This window comes from Myotis nattereri (genome assembly GCF_964212035.1).
Source record: "Myotis nattereri genome assembly, chromosome: 15".
Classification (NCBI taxonomy): domain Eukaryota; kingdom Metazoa; phylum Chordata; class Mammalia; order Chiroptera; family Vespertilionidae; genus Myotis; species Myotis nattereri.
The window spans coordinates 54,598,998-54,618,545 of record NC_138090.1 but is presented as its reverse complement, the minus strand read 5'-3'; the positions used below and the strand labels follow the sequence as shown (position 1 = coordinate 54,618,545).

The 19,548-nt window shown below is 65.6% G+C and overlaps 2 protein-coding genes across 3 annotated transcripts; one reads left to right on the top strand and one right to left on the bottom strand.

The window, feature by feature from the left end:
• The first annotated feature begins 274 nt into the window (after positions 1–274).
• Positions 275–3,498, top strand: LENG1 (leukocyte receptor cluster member 1). Its single transcript, XM_081108218.1, has 4 exons — positions 275–440; positions 1,625–1,804; positions 2,382–2,641; positions 3,215–3,498. Exons 1-4 carry the CDS (start codon positions 309–311, stop codon positions 3,426–3,428), a joined length of 786 nt encoding a protein of 261 aa, XP_080964344.1. The 5' UTR covers positions 275–308; the 3' UTR covers positions 3,429–3,498.
• Positions 3,466–18,726, bottom strand: CNOT3 (CCR4-NOT transcription complex subunit 3). Of its 2 annotated transcripts, none has more exons than XM_081107485.1 (18): positions 18,639–18,726; positions 14,526–14,600; positions 14,351–14,418; positions 13,896–13,970; positions 13,667–13,756; positions 13,446–13,574; positions 13,258–13,353; positions 11,193–11,415; positions 10,967–11,100; positions 10,577–10,633; positions 9,034–9,403; positions 8,757–8,880; positions 7,777–7,975; positions 6,281–6,380; positions 5,994–6,192; positions 5,588–5,720; positions 4,862–4,987; positions 3,466–3,825 (listed from the first exon to the last, which is right to left on the bottom strand). In XM_081107485.1, the coding sequence occupies exons 2-18, from the start codon at positions 14,548–14,550 to the stop codon at positions 3,727–3,729; spliced, it is 2,247 nt and encodes a 748-aa protein (XP_080963611.1). In that variant the 5' UTR covers positions 14,551–14,600; positions 18,639–18,726; the 3' UTR covers positions 3,466–3,726. The 2 variants fall into 2 exon arrangements, with proteins under 2 accessions (XP_080963611.1, XP_080963612.1); XM_081107486.1 differs by having other exon boundaries at positions 11,193–11,412.
• Positions 18,727–19,548: the final 822 nt, after the last annotated feature.

Genomic DNA, 19,548 nt, shown 5'->3' with positions numbered 1-19,548 from the left:
GCGGAAGCGGGGGGCAAGGCTTCCGCGGCACAAGCCAATCACAGGTATTGGCCCTGACGGGCGTGCCAGCCAGTCAGAGGCCGCGTCCGTTTAGCGTCAAAAGTGGAGACACCCTGATTGGCTCAGGGCGTTGACGCGCGGCGGTCGCTAGGCGACAGCACGCGTGATTCGAGGCGTTGGGAGGCGGGGGCGTGTCAGTGAATCCAGGACCAATCCGTGGCTGGGACAGGTACGATAGGGCGGGGCATCCTCTCGCCAATCGGAAGTGCTAGGAGGCGGGCCTGCCAGTCTGCGGACGTCACGGCGCCATGAACATCTTGCCCAAGAAGAGCTGGCACGTCCGGAACAAGGACAATGTAGCCCGCGTGCGGCGCGATGAGGCCCAGGCCCGGGAGGAGGAGAAAGAGCGCGAACGGAGGGTGCTGCTCGCTCAGCAAGAGGTAGGCTACGAAAGCGGCCGGGCGGGCCCCTGGGCCCAGCGCGCAGGCGCGGTAGGGGCCGGAAGTGGAGGCGGCGCGCAGGCGCAGTGCGTCCCGCGCGGGGTGGGAACCGTGGAACCTTCCTCGGTCTAGTTTCCTCGGCTCTTGTTCGCGAGGCCGGAGCGCTGCCGGGCACAGAGCAGGAGCGTATGAATAAAGGAACCCCGGAGCAGTTCCGGGAAGCTCGGGCCACTCTGTAGTTTGCTTGTAGTGTGTTTATTGAGCGCCTACTGGATGCCCTCCCGCGCAGAGCGCTCCACTCGCGGCATCCCTGCAGCTCGGGTGGTGGTCGGAGGGGCGCTGCCATCAGCCCCCGGAGCAGAGGGCGGAGTGACGGGCGCGAGCCAAGGCCTCTCCGTGGGGAGCCTTTGCACTGCCCGTCCACCCCCCACCCCCACACGGGAGACGCGCTCCCTGTGTAGCTCCTTCACCTGTCCGGTGCACACCTGGTGGTCCTCAGCGCTGGCTGGGAGGTAGCCTGGGCTTTTTAAATTCACGTGTCAGTAGAGATTGGAAACCGACCGGGAGCCGGCCAGGTAGCTCAGTTGGTTACAGCGTTGTCCCCCATAGAAGGTTGTGGGTGCGATCCCCAACCAGGGCGCATACACGTAACCACCAGTGAATGCTTAGGTGAGTGGAACAACACATCGATGTATCCCGCCCTGGCTGGTTTGCTCAGTGGAGAGAGCGTCGGGCTGCAGACTGAAGGGTCCTGGGTTCGATTCCAGTCAAGCGGGCTCAATCCCCAGTGTGGTGCCTGGAGGAGGCAGCCAATCAATGTTTCTCTCCCTCTCTAAAATAAATACATTTTAAAAATCAATGTATCTCTCGCCCTTTCTGTGTTAAAAATATTAAAAATTCGACTTGGGCAGTGACTTGGAGCCCTGTCTGGAACTCAGGTCGCCTGTCCTGATGTTTGGCTGCCTCCATGGTTATCTGCTGTGTCACTGAGGCTGGGAAACCCTCTGGCCTGTGGTTGAAAGGCATCTTCCAAACCAGCCGGCGCCTCATTTCCCCTCCTCCCCAGGCTGGGAAGGTGCCTCTCCGGGGCCCCCAGCACAATTCTCTGTGGCAGCACCACACTCGCGGTTCCTCGGATCACATCTAGGTTCTGAATGTTCTGCCCATAACTTTCTCCCCGCCAGGCCCGCACAGAATTCCTGCGGAAGAAAGCCAGGCATCGGAACTCGCTACCGGAGCTCGAAGCAGCAGATGCGGGGGCCCCGAGTTCTGGCCCTGTGGACCTGTTTCGGGAGCTGCTGGAGGAGGGGAAAGGGGTGACCGGAAGCAACAAAGAGTATGAGGAGGAAAAGCGACAGGAGAAAGTAAGCGGCCTCACTCACCCATGTCAGGCAGGGAGCAGCGGGGAGGGGCACTGCCCTCAGGTGCCTAGGACAGTTGGGGACCAAGTGAGCTAATGGACCCAGAACAGACTGAAGGGGGCGCAGGGAGCTCTGGTCGTAGCCCTCCAGGCCGAGGAGGCTTGGGCGTGGAAGCTGGTCACTCCCCCCACCCCACCCCACCCCACCCCACCCCAGGCCTGAGGCTGCAGGCACAGACCCCTCAGGCACAGACCCGAGGGAAGGGATCTGAGCTTTGTAAAATGAATCAGGTCCTGTCCTCCCCTGCCTCAGCCTCTTCTCTGCCTGGCCTGCTTGTTCAGATTTGTCCTCCAAGTGCCTCCCCCTCCCCGTGCTGTTAGAGCCGCCACCGCGCCCGGTGCAGGACCCCACCTGTGATGGTCCCGTGTCTCCAGCACGGAGCAGAGCTGGCTCATGACAGGCCCTCAACACGTGGCTGAACGACAGGTTCCGCCCCCCCAGCCATGGGAGTCCATGTTCACACCCAGGGCTCCCTGTGGGGAGACACACCTGACCATCTTCCGGCTTCCTGTCGCCCCAGGAGAAGCAGGAGAAAGCGCTGGGCATCCTGACGTACCTGGGCCAGAGCGCGGCCGAAGCCCAGACCCAGCCCCCTTGGTACCAGCTGCCCCCGGAGCGAGGGGCGCCCCCGCCCGGCCCAGGACCAGATGTGAAGGTCAAGAACCGCCTGGACCCTCTGCTGGAGATGCAGAAACATTTGGGGAAGAAGAGAAGGCACAGCGGTGACCACGGCGGACGCAGCAGAAAGGAAGCGGGGCCTGAGAAACAGCGCCCCAAAGAGTGAGGAGGAGCCCGCGTGGGTGCCGGGGCTCTGGGACAGGCTGGCTGGGCAGAGGTGGTTCTCAGCGACCCTGGGGGCTCGGCAAGGTCCAGCCTGTTTTCACAGCCACACTGTTAGCTTTTCAGTGTGTAGTGGCTCCCAGGGGCTGCATGAGTGACGTGGAGGGTCCACTGCGCTGATGGCCGGTGGGACACAGGCGCCCTGGGGGGTCCTGGAGCTCTGAGAACCGCAGGGTTAGCGCAGAAGCAGGCCTGTTGCTGGGCGGCAGACCCGAGCACAGGGGGGGAACGGAGGCTGAGAGGCCCGGGTGTGTGCAGTGTCACCCAGCTGATGAGCAGCAGCCTCTCCTGATCTGAAGGGGCACCTCATTGTTGAGACTGGGGCGGACAGAGGCCCACAGGGCAGCACAGGTCCTGGTCCCTGGCGGGAGGTCCGTTTCCTGGTCCCAGAGGCTCCAGGAGCACGTCAGATACAGGGGGGGGGGGGGGCGGGGGGGGGCGGTGGCGGTGGCTGCTCCCTCTTGGGGGAAGCTGGGGCCGCTCAGCTTTCTAACCTGATTCTCCTTCCCCCAGATCCCCGTCCCTGGACCAGCTTCGAGCTGAACGCCTTCGGCGGGAAGCCACTGAGAGGGCGCGGGCGGAGGCCCTGCTGGCCCGGGTCCGAGGGGGGTCACAACAGGAGGAGCCGCCAGAAGAGACAGACGATCGGCGGAGGCGGTACAACTCCCAGTTCAACCCCCAGCTGGCCCGGCGCCCCCGCTGGCAGGACCCCCCTCTGGCTCACTGACTCCTGAGGGTACAGGAGAGGCTGCTGCCGCCAGCCGTCATATAAAACTATTTATTCATAAATATTTTCCAAAATGAAAATAGGTTTACCAAAAAATGTCCCTCAACTCGAGAGGGGAGGAGGGGGCAGCCCTCGCCCCCAGGCCCCCAGGGTGGGGCTGAGAGGAAGAGAAAACCTCCCGGCCCCTCCTTGCTTCCTGGGGGAGGGGGCTGCCCCATGGCCTGGGGCCTCCCCGTCTTCCGGGGCGGAGCCCTCGGGGCAGGGGTCAGCATGCTGGGGGGGGTGGGGGCGGCCGGTGTCACTGGAGGTCCCGGTCCTCCAGGTAGCGGTACTCGAAGGTGAAGCCTTCCTTCTTGCGCTGGCCCCACTTCTCGTAGTCGAAGTAGATGTAGGTGCCCTGGCCGGGGAGAAGGCGGGCAGTGAGCGGACGGGAGGTGCTGGGGGCGGGGCCGAGCTGACAAAGGGGACTGTTCTCGGGCCGTGGAGGTGCCAGGCCCTGACCCTGCGCCCTCCAGCATGGCATGCTCTCCACGGGCAGGAAGGGTTACCACGCCCACTTTCGGGGAAGCAGAGGGAGGCACAGAGGTCACACAGCAGAGCAGGGCCTTGGCCCCGCACTTTGCAAAGTCCTGCTTCTCAGGAGGCCGTGGCGTCCTAGCGCTGCATCTCCGCCCCCCCGAGGCCAGCACCCCGGCTAGACGGACAGCTGTGTGCGCACTGACGGTCACTGGTGCCTGGTGGGCGGGTCTTTCTGGAGGAGTGATGCCTGGAAATACACTAACTTGGCAGGTACTTTGGACCCAACCAGGAGGGGACAGGTCTGTAGGTCAGAGGCCTGTGGGAATGGGGCTGGGCTCTGAGCGGCTGAAATGCTTCAAAGAACCTGCAGGAACCGAGGGGAGCGGGCTGTCCTCTGAGGACACAACCATCAGGCACCAAGTGAAAGCACGCTGGGACAAGTGCAGCGCGCCCAGGACCCTCCATGGCAGGCACCCGCCACGTACACACACGACTAACTCATTCAATCCTCACCACTGCGTAAGGGGGGCCCGTCACCCCGTTTTTACAGAAAACGGAAATGGCACAGGTTTCAGTGCCTCGCCAGGGCCCCAGCTGGAGGCGGGTCACACCCAGGTTGAGTCCCCTGAGCGTTTTGTAAGGAGGCCCACCATCACTGGAACTGGAGAAGGCCATTCAGACAGTAACAGCTTCCCCATTCGCACTTGCTGAGTGAGGGCTAGGCACACGCAGGGAGGCAGCGGCAAGGCTCTGGGCAGCGTGGCCGTGGGGAGCGGACAGGCACAGGGTGTGTGGCTGGGGGAGGCTCCCCGAGGAGGGGGCGTTTAGGCCAGGACCTAGGGTGACTAGGAGTTGCTTAGTGTGAATGACAGACAGGTGAGCTGGCCGCAGGGTGGTGAGGGGCGGGGCCTCACCTGCTCGAACTCGTCGGTGATGGTCTTGGGCTCCTCGTGCCTCTGGAACCACATCATGTACTTGGTGTGGAACCGCCACGACTGCTTCTTCAGGGCCTTGGCTGCCAGGTACTGCGCCTTAGTGCCCTGGGGGAGGAAGGGTGCAGCGGGGGGTCAGGGGGCCCCCCAGATGGGAGGGGCAAGGGGGATGGGCAGGGCATCAGGGCTGACCCCGGGCCCCGCCACAGACCAAGATGGGCTGGACCCTCCAGCAGGAGCCGGGCGGGGCACAGAACATACCAGTGCTGGCCAGAAGGAAAAGGAGACAGGAGGTGGGAGTGCTTCCAGAGAAGCTTGGAGAAGGAAGAGAGACTAATGCATGAGGAGTGCTCGGAAGAGGCGGCCTAGGCTTCCCAGGCGGGATGAGGGCGGAGGCTACACGTGACGCCCGGGGGTCACAGAAAGGCTGCCCGCAGGGACAGCAAGCAGCCTGCAGGGACAGCTAAATGGGACGGGCACTGGGGGTGGGCAACCTAGCCCTCCGCCTCAGCCATTCTGACCCCCCTGTGCTGAAGTGGGGACCAGGACGGGTTTGGTTTGGGGGGGCCCAGGACTGGGGGAATGGGGAGGGGTGCGGTCCCGGTGGCCGCAGTGGGGCACCCACCTCACCCCTCCAGCCCGAGGGGGGACAGCGGCGGTGGCGGCGAAGCCGGGGGGCCCGAGGCTGCCCCGGGGGCCCTGCTGTACCTCCAGATAGTAGAAGATGAAGAAGAGCGTCTCGGTGGACAGGCGCTGGTAGAATTCCACGGTGTCCGAGTGCGGGGGTGGCATCTGGTGGTGGTAGGGGGGCGTCGGGCAGGGGTTCCGGGGGAGGTACTGTCTGTGGGGGGCCGGTGTGTTAGTGCCAGTGCCTGCCACCCCTGCTGTATCGGGGTGGCAGAAGGCCCCCACCGCGCTCTCACCTCTCTCTCCCGCCCACCGCCCGGGGATCAATGGGAGCGTCTGTCGCCTGATCGCCCAGCCTGAACTCATCCCCACCTACCGTGGAGCCCACGTCAGGTGCCCAGCAAGCTTTACTGGTCTCAGGACTGGGGACCAGTTCCCCACCCCAGCCTCCTCCCTAGACTTGGGTCCCCTCCCCGCAGCCCCTCACCTGATCCGCTCTGAGTCTGAGGGGTGGGGCATGTGGTGCCAGGCGGCCTCTTCCATGGCCTGCTGGTAGAGCTGCTCCTTGGTGAGGGGCACAGGCCCCAGGGGGCACACCCCCAGGGACAGCGGGATGTTCACCTCCGAAAGCTGCAGAGGCGGCTGGGCCGAGGCCGGAGGAGCTGCCGTGCTGCTCAGGATGATGTCTGTGGGGAGGGCAGGGCCAGGCCCCTGGGTGAGGCTGGGTGGGCGCCCTTCCTCGCGGGGCTGCCCCCACAGCACCGGGACCCTCACCTCGCTCAGTCAGGTGCAGCGTTGGCACGGGGTCCTCGATGGCGGAGCTGAGAGCTGCCCTCTCTGCCATGGACTTCAGGGAGCTGAGGGGCTCGGGGGCCTGGGGAGGGAACGGGTGGCTCAGGCCCCAGGCAGAGGGCTGGTGCGGGGACTCATCTGCTCGGGGGAGGGTGGCACAGCCAGAGCCTTTCGTGTGAGACAGTGTTCGCTGCGGCCCTAACGGGGGCACTGGCCAGGGAAGCACCCCCAGCAGAGCCGGACATGCGCTGACGCTGCAGACGCTGCAGGACGGGGCACGCAGAGAAGAAACCACCTGCTATGCACATGTGCGGCACCCCTCCTTCAACGCGGGGAGCACCTCCTCCCGCTTGCGTCTCCCTCCGCGCCCCAGCCCGGCTGTCCTCGCCACCCAGACCTTCACAGCACCTCCGTCCTGTTCTCCCCGGGCCCCAGGTCCTCTCCAAGCTCCCACCACTCACCCCAGCAGTCCCTCCCTGTGGGACCTCCCAGCGGAGGGCCTGCTCCAGGACACGGACACGTGAACTTCCTGCCCTTGCACCTCTCGGTGGGAGTGCTGGCTCTGGTTCCCAGCCTTCCAGCCAATGTCACCCGTGGTGACTGCTGAGTCGGGCGGAGGGGGAATAGAGCGCAACGCGGGCTTGGACCCGGGCAGTGGGCATCACGCTGCCCGTGGAGCCGGGTCTAACCGCAGTGTCCTGCTGATGGCGATCAGGACCCCCGCCCTCAATGGCGACACCCCACCAGGTCAGGCAGCCGGCCTGCACCCCCTCCTGCAGAGAGGACACCTCCTCTCTCTGCTGAACCCCCCCCCCACCCCAGCCTTCTAACGACCACTCCGACATGAGCCTGCGTAGAACTCAGCAGACACCCACTTCTCTTCCTCCGTCAGCATTTCCTGCCACTGGGACCCCACCTGCCCCATCCGGTCCCCGCTTGGTCACACCCCCAAGAGGCCTTGCAGGGCCGTCGCCACAGGTGAGACCACAGGGGCCAGGCGCGCTCCCACCCGGCGGGGCTCTGTCCGCACGGAAGGCGGTGCTGGGTGCATTCACACACAGACGCCAGAGCAGACGTCAGCAGGCGTTTCCTCAACTTAGGTGACTTCCTCAAGGGAGCAGGAGGGCCGTGAGCTGGACAGTGTTTGTGTGAATGAAGTACAATGTGTCTTAGGAGGAGAAATGGAGACAGAACTGGAGGGAGCGAGGATGGTTGGCGCCTGGAGAGCAGGCAGCAGGCGAGTGAGCACCACCAGGCGCAGGGCAAGGCCGGGGAGCAGTGGGGGTGGGGACCCCGAGACGGTGAGGGTGCAGGAGGAAGGAAAAGACCAGAGAGAAAGCAGTGACGGTGTGAGGAGTGGAGCCGGGGGTGGCAGTGGAGGCCTGGGGTGTGTGTGTGGGGGGGGGGGGGGGGCGCGGGTGTGCAGCGAAGGTCTGGGCAAAGCTGGCAGGGGCAAGACACACAGGCTTGGCACCCACCTTGATCTCCGGGGCGGCGCTGAACTGCGGGGGTCCATTGAGCAGGGCGCCAGCGGCCTTGGCATCACTGAAGCTGGGTGTCGGGGAGCTGGGGGGGTTCACAGGAAGTGGCACGAGGAGGCTGGGTCCCCCAGCGCTGTTCCCTGAGCCTGGGGCCACGCCCCCAGCGCCTGCTGGGGCAGCTGCACTGGATTCCTTCCTGGAGAGAAGACAGAAGAGGGGGCTCATGGGAGTGTCCCCACGGTGGGACGGACAGGAAGGGTGACGAGGGAGAGAACAGGGAGGCGGCCGGCAGCAGCAGAGGGACCGCGAGGGGTGGGCTGAGGGACGGGGGGAGGGAGGGCTCTCTGGGAGGAGAGCTGCCAGGTGGGAAGACTCGGCGCTCCAGGCCGTGCAGCCGACATCCACTAGGAAACAGGGCGGCCTCTGGACGGTCCACGGAGCAGGGTGTGAGTGGGTGTTCCAGCCACAAGATGTGCCTCAGGCAGACACCCCCTTGGGAGCCCCCCGGAGAGGAGGGGTGAGTGGGAACAGGCTCCCCGAGGTCCCACCCCGGGGGGAAGCTCTCGTGGGGCGCTGTCCTGGGCATCGGGGACCAGGGGAAGGTGGCTGGGGACGGGGAGGAGGACTTTGGGGGGGTCTTTCACTTTGGGGAGCAGACAGAACCCTCCATGGAGTCGGGTGATGGTGGGGCAGGAACAGAAAAGGGGGGCTGGGGCCAAACCAGAGTTCCTCCGGGAAAGAGGAAGTCAGACTGCCCAAGGGGGTGTGGGCTGAGAACCCCATCAGTGAGGAACGCTTTACGTCGCAAAGGGCAAAGCTGGGGGACCCGTGCCCCATGTCCCAGACCAAAAGAGGTGGGACACGGCTCGTGAGGGTGCCAACGGGCAGGGCAAGGCCTGTGTCTGCACCATGGGCAACAGTGGGTACCCCGTGCCTGTGCGTGCCTGTCCCCAACCCCGACGGAGGCCGACACTCACGAGGTGCTGGAGGGTGGGTTGTGGGGGCCAGATGGGGGGCCCAGAGCCTGGCTGCTGGCATTGTTGCCCCCACTGCTGCTGAGAGCCACCTCCGCCGGGCTGTCCGCTACGACGGAGCTGTAACCTGGGGGAAGAAAGAGGGGATGACCGAGGCCACCAGCAGCTACCCCAGCACCCCAGCACCCCCTGCTCCCCAGCACCCGCTGCTCCCCAGCACCCCTGCTCCCCAGCACCCCCTGCTCCCCAGCACCCCCTGCTCCCCAGGAGCCCCACTCACTGGTGGCACCGTTCTGCTTGCTGGCACCTCCACTTCCACTGCTGTTACTGCTGCCGCTGCCTCCACCACCTCCCCCGCCGGGCTGGACGCTGGGGGGCCGGGGCTGGGCAGCACTGGGCCCACTGGGGGCTGGTGGGGCCACAGCCTGGGCGTAGGGGGCGGGGGTGCCCGAGGTGTGGCTAGGAGCGGGGCTGGCCTTGGGGCCCAGGGCACTTGGAGGTGCTGCCGGGGCGGGGGCCCCGTTGTTGCCGGGGGTGGTGCTCAGAGCTGAGGTGGCGGGCGGGGGGCCGGCCGGGTAGCTGGGCGGCACGGCGGGGGACTGAGAGTGCTGGCTGCTGTGGACCGGCTTGGAGCCGTTTTTGGCTGGAGACTGCAGGGGGAGAGAGGAGGGTCAGGACCCGCGGGCCAGCAGGGACGCCATGCCGAGCCTCCGGCACCCCTTCCCGGGGCTGGGCGGCCTCACCGGAATGGCTTCCACAGCCACCTTCGTGCTTCAGACACTGATGCCTTCCCAGCCCCACCCAGCCTGCGCCTGTCCCCACAACGTCCCCCAGAGGGACGTGACACACACAAGAGAAACCCGCTGTCCGTGCCACGGCCAAGTGCAAACACCTACGGCCTCACGTGAGGCGAGATGGAACCAGCCCGAGCCCAAGAGAAGGAAAGAGCTGCACCGGACAGTGATCCCGCCCATCACGTAGAGGGCTAAGCACCTCGTGGGGCCTATGAGCACCGCCCAGGAAGCAGGCTGGTGGCGCGCCCATGGCGCTCCGAGCCAAGCTGCTGGCAAAGACTTGCTCTTGGCCACCTGGGCCTGTCCTGATGCCCCGGCCCCTTGTGCTCACCACACACCCAGCGGGACACGTGCTGACTCCTTCCTGGCACCTCACAGCCTCGCCACTGCCTGCCTCAGGGCCCGGGACGGCCCTCCCGTGGCCCACGGAGAGCTAGGGCCTGGGGCCTGCTCCGCTCCCACCGGGAGACACCACTCAAGCAGCGTCTCCCAAGGTGTGCTGCCCGGGAGGCGCTGATTCTCGGGGCCACCAGGGGAGAAAGGAACCCTGAGTGCTTCCCCCCCAGGGAAATCCAGCAGACCAGGCACAGCGCAGCCAAGACCCAGAACCTCCCAGAGAAAGGGCCCTTCCCGAGGCTGCACAGGGTCCCTCCGGGCTCTCGGCCCGGCCACCCTCGGCCCTGCGCTCACAGCCGGCCCCGCACACCTGGCGGGCTCACCGCGTGGCACTTTGGGTTTCACTGACCACTGACGACGCCTGTTACCTGCCACTACCTGGCCCAGGAACGTCACCCTTCCCCACTGGGCAAGCTCGTCTCCCTCCACACCCAGGGCGGATATGCCCTCCGGAGCAGCTTCTGACCTCCCTGCCAGGGAGGCGCCCGGGCCATGCCTGGACCACAGCCCGTGCCTGCCTGCCCCTGGCCCCTCAGGGCAGCCTGTCCCAGAGCCCGCACTGTGGCCATCCTCAGGCTTCAGTGCACCTTTGGGAACCAAAGAAGGAGCAAGCGACATGCCCCTCAGACCCACCTGGCTGACTTCACTGTCCGTGGAGCGTCCCCTCTTCTTGTCATCTTCAGAGTTTTCCTGAGGTGAGGGAGGCACAGTCAGAAACGCATCATCTCTGAAACCCCAGGACCTGTCACCAGCTGACCCCTCGGGCCTCAGAGCATTCAGGTCCCTGTGCCCCATCTCGCTGGGGATTCTCACTGGGAACCGAAGCCCAGGTCCCAGGTCGTCTCCTGGAGCCAGCACCGCCCGCCAGCCTCCTCGGGGATGCAGGCCCGACCTCTGCCCAGCCTCCCGCCTCCACACCAGCACCCCGTGTGGCCGTCCATCTCCTCAGCTCTCTGGGGCCCTCCATACCCTCCCGTGGGCCCTGAGACCTCGCCCCCGTGCTGGGCCGGGCCCAGGCCTCACCGTGGTGCAGTTGGCCGGGCTGGGCGGGATGGGCGAGCTGGAGGTGGTGGAGGTGGGCGTGCTGCTCGACTGGTTGAAGATCTCGTCCTCCATGTGACTGTGGCTGGGGGGGGAGGTGGCGACCAGCGCCTGTGCTGTGGGGCAGGGGAGGGGCGTGCTGAGCTGCCTGGGGCGCCCCCTGCCCGGCCCCACCGCCCTGCGCATGCAGGTCACCCCTGGGCCTCACGAATGTCCTCGAGGTCCAGGTCGTCATAGAGGAACTCATTCTCCTCGAAGTCGGGGTCCTGAGAGGAGTCGACGTAGTACTCCACGTCGTCCTTGATCTTGCGGATGGCGTCCACCAGGATGGAGTCGTTGTCCAGCATGCGCAGGATGGTCTCCAGCATGCGCACGTGGTAGCGGTGCTTCTCGATGTGCCGCTTCAGGCCCTCAATCCGGTCCTGCTTCTGCTGGTGAGCCCAGGGCCAGCTCAGGGGCTGCGGGCGCCGCCCAGCCCTCCTGCCCCACAGAACCCGTCCTCAGTCCCACTCGGGCCCCCCCTGCGCGGGCAGTGTGGAGCCTGCCCGCCCTGCCCCCCGGGATCCCACAGCTGCCCAGACGTCCCTGCAGACTCGCGAGGACTCGGAGACCCTGTGCCTCCCACAGCCTGGTCCCCGCGTGTGCCTGACTGCCTGGACCTCCCACCTCTGCTGAGGCCCCCACATCCTGTCTGGCTCCCACAGTAATAATGACGACCCCACTCGAGGGAGCTTGCGGTTTACAATCACAGCCCTTGTCACGCCATGCCCCACCCTAGCTGTGCCCGCTGAGGAGCCCAGAATCTGAAGCCTGGCTCCCAGGCACTCCAGGGACCTCCTCCGAGGCCCCCATTCCCTTTGGGATTTGACACCTTAATCCCAAGTCTAACCCCCTCTCTGAACGGACCTATTACATGACCACGCGCCACTTAACAGGGACATGTTCTGAGAATGTGTCGTCAGGCACTGACGCAGACCTGGAAGGTCCGGCCCACCCCACCCCAGGCTGCCTGGCACAGCCCGCTGCCCAGGGCTACAGCCTGTCCACCCCGTTCTGTGCTGAGCAGTGTAGCAACTGTAACACCACCTAAGTATTCGTGTACCTAAACATCCCCACACAGGAAAGGCACGGCAAGAACACAGCGCCAAGCATCACGTGTGCAGGAGCCCGTGAGTGTGCACACGTTGGAGTAGCGGGGGGAGGGCCGCGGTGAGAGTGAGTAGAGGGAGGAAGAGAGGGAAAGAAGGGAAGGGGAGAGAAAGGGAGAACAGAAATCAAGAGACCCAGGAAGGTACAGCTAGAGATGAGAACAAAGGGAAGGGGCTTGGCAGGGGGAGGGGTGATGGGGACGGGAGCCGGAGGGGAGCAGCACTGCTTGGGGGGGGGGGGACGGAAGGGGGAGAGAGACAGAGAGAGAGGGAGGGAGAGAGAGAAAGGGACAGACCCGGGAACCAGGGAAGTGAGTGTGTGCACACGAGTGTGTGATTGCGGTGCGGGCGGGGGGCAGGCTCCCGGGCGGCCCTCCTCCCCAGCCCACTCCTCACACAGGGCGGGAACGCATGCTGAGCCTCCTCCTCCACTTAAACCACCGCTCAGGCAGCAACTTCATCATCGTAGTTGGGTCCAGCCTTTCCTTTCAACATCACAAGTCAGCCTTTTGCTTACAATGTGATCAGCTCATGGACCACCACCCGCACGCAGACCCTCGCTGACCGGAACGTTACTCAGCACGTGGCTCTGGCCCCCTCCGAGCCCGGTCCCCAGAGCGCTCGGCTCTCACACCGTGTCTGCACCTCCCTCTGGCAGGCCATCCCCGCGCCAGCTCCCTGAGGGCAGCTCTGCTCCCTGTGCTTCCCACGCCAACAGCAGGGGTCTGCGCCCTGCGAACTCACAACCTGCATCCTGGGTTCTGGAACCCGAGGCCCCAGCCTCTGGCCGTCCCAGACCTCACTGCTCCTCGCGCCTCGCCTGCCTGTACCCACTGTCCCCTCCTGAGGACCCGGGGCTGCAGCTGCTGGACCTCCCACCCCGGTCCGACGGGTCTCACGCTGTGCGACCCAGGCAGAACTCTTCCCCTCCCCCCACTGCTCCTGCTCCTGCTCCTGCTCCTGCTCCTCCTCCTCCTCCTCCTCCTCGCCGGCCCCTGTTCACCCAGAAGGCACTGGGCCTGCCTCACCTCCTCCCTGCGCCAGCCCCGTCAGCTAGGCCCTGACCCGACCCGAGCCCCCGTCCCACCAGCCAGCCCACCCCCTCAGGGGGCCGGCCCCACTCACATCCTTGTCGCCCTTCTTCTTGCGCGTCTGCACCGACAGCGACTCCACTTCGCTCTCAAACTGGTCCACCTGCATGTTTAGGGTGTCGATCGTGTTCTGGGGGAGGAGCAAAGGCGGGGTCAGCCAGGGTCCCCTGCGATGCCTGGGGCAGGGCCCCGAGGTCACCTCTCCTCTCGGCCCCGACTCACCGTGAGCCACTGGCCGACCTCCTCCTTCTCCTTCTGGGCGGGGTCCACCTTCTGTGCCAGGCCCAGGCCCTCCTTGCTGTAGGCTTTGGTTTTGGTCTCTCGCTCCACGACTTTGAACCGCTCCATTTGCTGTGGAGAACGCAGTTGGCAGCCTGTCCCCTGCCCTTCTCTCCTCAGGACCTCGGGGGCCCTCCCGCCTGAGGCCAGGCTCTGGCTCCTACCGTCTCAATGAGCTTGCGGTTGTCGATGAGCTGCCTCTTGTCCTTGATCTCGTTGGACGCTACCCATGTCTTGATCTGGTCCCTCAGCCGCTGAAGGGAAAAGCAAGACAGTCAGACTCCTCGGCACCCGGGCACCAAGGCCCCAGCCCTCCTCTTCCTGGGACCCAGCAGTCCACTCTCCCGTCCTGCCACCCTCAGGACACAGGCGTCCCGGCCCCCAGCCCCTCACTTGAAGCTTCTTAATCTCCTTCTTTAGGTCAGCCTCATACTTTTCTTTCTGGTTCGCGTTGGCTGCATTGTGGAGCTGGGAGAGGAGAGAACGCACACGGTCAGTGTGGGACTCGCTGCCCCAGTGCCCACGCCTGTCTGTGCCGGGACTCTGAGGACACCCCCCAGGATGGGCTGCCCTAGTGCCCACGCCAGTCTGTGCCGGGACTCTGAGGACACCCCCCAGGATGGGCTGCCCTAGTGCGCACGCCAGTCTGTGCCGGGACTCTGAGGACACCCCCCAGGATGGGCTGCCCTAGTGCCCACATGTCTGTGTGTGCCCGGGACTCTTAGGACACCCCCCAACCCATCTCAGAGCTGCTTCCCTCAGGTCCTCAGCATCCCCTCCCCAGACACCCTGCACCTCCTCCTAGCTCTGCTCGCTGGAGACCCAGGTTCGTAGGCCCAGACCGGTACCTTCTGCCAGATGTCTTCAAACTGCTCGACGCCCTCGGACACCTTCTTGAGGCAGCGGTCAATCTCACCTGCGGAAGGAAGGAAGGAGGGCAGGTAGTGAGCACCTGCCGGGCAGCAGGCACCCAGGAGGAGCTCCAAGGGCCCGTGGCCGCAGGCGTGGGCTGCCACCGAGTACCTTGGAGTTTGCGCTTGTCCGCCATCTTCCCTGCCCTATAGGCGCACTCTCTTCATACTCTCGTGGAGACAGACGCTGCTGGGAGAGAGGGGGAAGGAACACACATTTACTCTCTGGTGGGCGCAAACCCAGACAGGAAAGGGGCTGGGAAGAGGGGTGCAGGGGACGGGAAAGGGAGGAGGAGTCTACTATCGAAGACAAGGACCTGGCCCAGTTCTCCATGCTGCCTCACCTGCCCAGCACAGGCCCGAACTTTGCTGAAATGAGGAAACAGATATACTTTTGTGTACGTGTGACCCAGGAAGTGGAAAATTTCTAGAGTGCGGGGCACCTTGCCCCAGATGACACTCCAACGCCTTTTCAGAGCAGAAAAGAGCCAGCGCACAGCTGCCTGCTGGGACGAAGGTGAGACCTGGAGGCCTCACTTCCCACCGAGGGGTCGGGGACGCAGGGGACTCGCCCCTAACACCTGAGAGGCACCCTCAGCCACGTCGGGAGGCACAGAACAGCTGCGCCCCCCAGAGAAGGGCCGGCACTGAGTGTGTGTGAGCTGTAAGGGACAGAGGGGGCGTGGGGGGCAGACACGCCATAACCAGGCAGCACTAACCCCCCCACACCGACAGGGCTGGGTCCCAAGCAGAAAAAGTCTATCCCAGAGCGAATGCTGAAACCAAAGGAGACAACATGCCCACACCCAGGGGCGACAGCCACCCAAGAGGCTGGGAGGAGAGCTCTGCGGGAGACGAAGGGTGAAAGGGGACCTTCGCCGAGAGGAGCTATCTGCACGCAGGAGGGAGTTACATATCAGAGCATCGGAAATGGAGACTCGGAAACACACACCGCCAGGGCAAGCACCCAGGACTCAGGGGGGCACCTGCACCCTGAAGAACTTGCAGGCACCCCAGGGGGACTGAGGCCCTCAGGGGTCACCAGGAGCTTTGCCTGGAGGAGGAAGCTACACCTTAGGGCCCGACATCAAGACCAGGGGAGAGCGGGGCCTGGCAGCGAGGGTTACACACGAGGACTCCCGACGCCAGGCTGCCCCCCGAGAGGCGGCCTCTACTGAAAGGCCCAGCACCCTAGGCTCCGAGATGGGGGACAAGGAAGAGGGAGCCCTATGACAACGACCGAGCCTCAACCCAAGCAGTCCCCGCCCACAGGGGGAGTGTCTCAGCACCGTCCTGCGGCTGCGCGGACACTCCGCACTCGACTCGCAATGTGGCCGGAACAAGTCACTCCTAAGTTCACAGTCAACACTACCTCCCACGTGGGCAGTAGCTGCTGGGGGACAGGGTGCCAGAGAGCAGGCCTTGGACCGGGCGGGGGCCCATAGAGACGGGCAGGTCCCTAACCTCAGGGAGGCCCCCCACAGGGACCCCTCTGCATGGGGGTAGTGGGTGTGGCACCTGAGGCTTGGAGGGCGAACATTACTCTGCAACAGGCCCAGCCAGAGAGCCTGCCACTGTCAGCCCAGGGCCAGCTGACCAGCCAAGGGGGTGCTGAGCCCGACTGCCCAGTGCCAGGACGGGAAGCAGCCGTAGAGCCCAGGAGAGGGCTGCCCAGAGGGAACTCAACCAAGAAGCACACGGGGCCCAGACCCCAACATGAGGCTGAGGGGCCCAGAAAAGCCTCTTGCTGCCCAGGGTGGGATGAGGACAGGACGTCAGAGAGTGCGTGCTCCCTGCCTCTCCCCAGGACGCAGACACGCTGACCCCTACCCAAGGTGCTGCATGCCTCCTCCGTGAGGGAGGCCGCTCCACCCCCGAGGGTCGGAATGCCTGGCAGGGAGGAGCTGACCCCCTAGAGCAGTGGTTCTCAACCTCCCTGAGGCCGCGACCCTTTAATACAGCTCCTCGTGTCGTGGTGACCCCCAACCATAAAATTACTTTTGTTGCTACTTCATCACTGTCATGTTGCTACTGTTATGAATCGTCATGTAAATATCTGATATGCAGGATGGTCTTAGGCGACCCCTGTGAAAGGGTCGTTCAACCGCCAAAGGGGTCGCGACCCACAGGTTGAGAACCGCTGCCCTAGAGGGTAGGGACTGCAGCCGCGAGTCCTGAAGGAGTTGGGAGCCCGGCGCCAGGGGAACCAGGGGAACCAGAGCCCGAGCCCGGGGAGGAGGTTTCAGGCAGAACCTCCAAGGGACACAGCCAAGACCCAGACAGGACACGCGTGACCTGGGCAGCAGCTCCCCCAGAGAAGGGCCAGCAGCACAGCCCAGGACACCTGTGCCCTGGAGACTGGCACTACAGCGGGCGGGGGACTCAGCCACAGAGGAAAACCCCACATCGAGGTCCCCAGCGAAGGACAAACAGAGGAAGCCGGCCAAGGAGAGCCCCACCGCTCTGGGAACCCCCCAGACCCCCCACCGCAGCAGGTCTGCAGTGGCTCTCAACCTTCCTGATGCCACGACCCTTTCATACAGCTCCTCATGTTGTGACCCAACCGTAACATTATTTTCGTTGCTGCCTCATCACTGTAATGTTGCTACTGGTATGGATCATCATGCAAATATCTGATAGGCAGGGTGTATATTCTTTGCTCGCGACCCACAGGTTGAGAACTGCTGGTCCAGAGGAAGGCCCATCCCGCGATTCAGGAGCCAGCGCTGAGGGTGGGCGAGTGCCCCGCTCTCCACCCGGGGAGCCAACGCTCAGGAGATGAAAGGCCCCGACTAAGGGAGCCCCCCGACTTCCCCTGGGGGTGGGGAGAGCTGTCACGCAAAGGCCCCAGGAAGAGCAGGGCTGAGTCCAGGGCACGGACACCAAGCCGCCCCGGAGGACGAGGACCAGGACGCTCGGGCCACTGCGAGGTGATGCTGGGAGGCGATCCTGGACCCTGGGGCCCACCTGGGAGAGGGGACACCACAGGACTCTAGTCCAGGGAAAGTGACAACACACAGGGGGTCGCTCCCCCATCCCAGGCTCCTTCCCCCACAGCCAGGAGCCTGAGCCATCAGCGCGGGGCAGACGCACTAGCCCTGCGCCCCTGTCCCTGCCTTTGGGGGGGGCGGGCCCTCAGCAGGGACAGACAGATGGGCCAACACCCAGGCAGGTGGACCGCCCCCCACAAAGGTCCCCTGCCCCGGGGAGAAAGCACAGCCCCCCCCCCCCAACATCGCACAGGAACCTCATTCCCTGAGGTGCCAGCAGGGTGGGTGGGGGTGAACCCCGGCTCTCGGACTGGGGACACCGAGAGGGCTCTTCGGAGCTGCGAAGCTTACACGTCCACAGGATGGGGGGGGGGTACCCCTGCCTCCCGGAAAGGCTACACCCCAATGGAAGGACTGATGCGAACGGGGCGGCGAGGGCCGGGGAGGAAGGTCCAGAGGTGACAGCCCCCGACCCGACCCGGCCCGGCCCGGGGGGGTGGGGGGCAGGCTCAGGGGAGGGGGCGCCCCCCCGCGCACACCGGGAGGCGGGGAGCAGCGCGGAGCAAGTGGCAGCCGACGGGTGTCAGCGAGTCGGGACCAGCTCGTCCCCGAGACCAGCACCATCCCCGCCCGAGGGGAGTGGCGGCAGGAGGCCCCCACACCCGCGGCCGGTTCTCCGGCTCCCCGGTTCGGACTCGGGGCTCCCCCGGCGCCGGGAGCACGAAGCGCGAACTGGCGGGGGCTCCGGCGGCGGCGTCCCGCGTGCGGGGGGCTCCCCCGCACCCCGTCTCCGAGGAGCGGGCACCGCACTGGGTGCGAGCGGCGGGAGCCCGGCCGCCGTCCCTGCCCGGAAGGGGGTCCCGCACCGGCACCGGCACCGGAGGAGACCCCACGCCCGCAGCCGCGCGGACGCGGAGGGGCGGCACCTCGCCCGGGCTCACTCCCCGCACCCCGCGGGGCAGACGCGGACGCCACGCGCGGCCCGGGTCGCGGGCGGACTCCGGGTGACGCGGAGGGGCGCGGAGGGGGGAGCGGCGGAAGGAGGGGCGCGCTCGGCTGGGATGGCGGACGCCGGACGGGGGGCCGCGCCGCGCTGGGACCCCGGGCGCCGAGCGGGGGCGGCCATGTCGAGACAGGAGGCGGTGTGGCAGGGGCGGGGGCGGCGGGGAAGGCGGTCGACGGCGCCGGGGGGAGGAGGGGAAGGGGTCCGGCCCAGTCGAGCCTGACGCTCTCACCACAGGAGCTGGCGCCGCCGCTGAGGAGCGTATCGCGATAGGCGAGGGAGGCGAGCGCCCGCCGCCTTTTTCTCGCGCCGCGGGCCCGGGCGCTATCGCGATAACGGCGCGGAGCGGAAGTGGGGTGGGGGGAAGTGGGCCCGGGGTTGTTCTGACGATGGGGTCGGGGCTCAAGGGAGGCCGCGGTGTCTGCCGATGGCTCCGCGGAAGCTGACGGGCCCGGTCCAAGATGGCGGCGGCGGAGGAGGCCTCCCCTCCGCTCTTCTCGTCTCTGGCGCCGGCCCGCCCCCAAGCCCCGAATAGAGCCCTACCATTGCTCCTGCCGCACGTCGCTCCTGCCGCTCGGGCGCGTGCGATTGGTTTTTGGCAGGGATGCGTTCGGCCCCCTGCCACCGATTGGACAATTGCTTCAAGGCGCGGCGTTCGATTGGCCTCCCGCGCAGGCTACTAGGATTGGCTCAGGTTTTGTTCCCCGTCCCTCCTCCTCCTCCCGCCTCAAGGCACAACACGCCAGCGCGAGGGCCCGCGCGTCAATCAAGAGGCTGGTGTCGTGCTGATTGGACACACCCGCCCCCCTTTCCTAAACCAATTGGCAGGGGGGCGGAGCTAGGCTGATCAGGGGAGGGAAGTCGTCCGTCAAGTTTAGAGCCATTTTTAATTGGTTGGGAGGGAATATTCCATCCCGAAGCCATTGGTTGGTCCTGGAAGTGGGTAGGGAAAGTGGAGGAAGGCATGCTGAGTGGGAGTTAAAGACCGAGCACCTAATGGGATACAGACAGGTGCCTTCAAAGCTGAAGTCACCTGCCAATCAAAATAATCCCCTGGGCCAAGGGGGAGGAGCTGAGCGAGAGGGCCCACCCCTTTCCCCTCGTTGGCCCTGACTGTTATCACTCATGACAGTCTGTCCAAT

Coding starts and splice junctions, on each gene's coding strand:
- LENG1 (XM_081108218.1), top strand. CDS start 309: ATGAACATCTTGCCCAAGAAGAGCTGGCACGTCCGGAACAAGGACAAT. Junction 1,805..2,381: donor AGGAAAAGCGACAGGAGAAA/GTAAGCGGCCTC, acceptor CTGTCGCCCCAG/GAGAAGCAGGAGAAAGCGCT. Junction 2,642..3,214: donor GAGAAACAGCGCCCCAAAGA/GTGAGGAGGAGC, acceptor TCCTTCCCCCAG/ATCCCCGTCCCTGGACCAGC.
- CNOT3 (XM_081107485.1), bottom strand. CDS start 14,550: ATGGCGGACAAGCGCAAACTCCAAG. Junction 10,634..10,966: donor GCCCGGCCAACTGCACCACG/GTGAGGCCTGGG, acceptor CCCTCACCTCAG/GAAAACTCTGAAGATGACAA. Junction 4,988..5,587: donor TCATCTTCTACTATCTGGAG/GTACAGCAGGGC, acceptor TTCCTCCCCCAG/GGCACTAAGGCGCAGTACCT.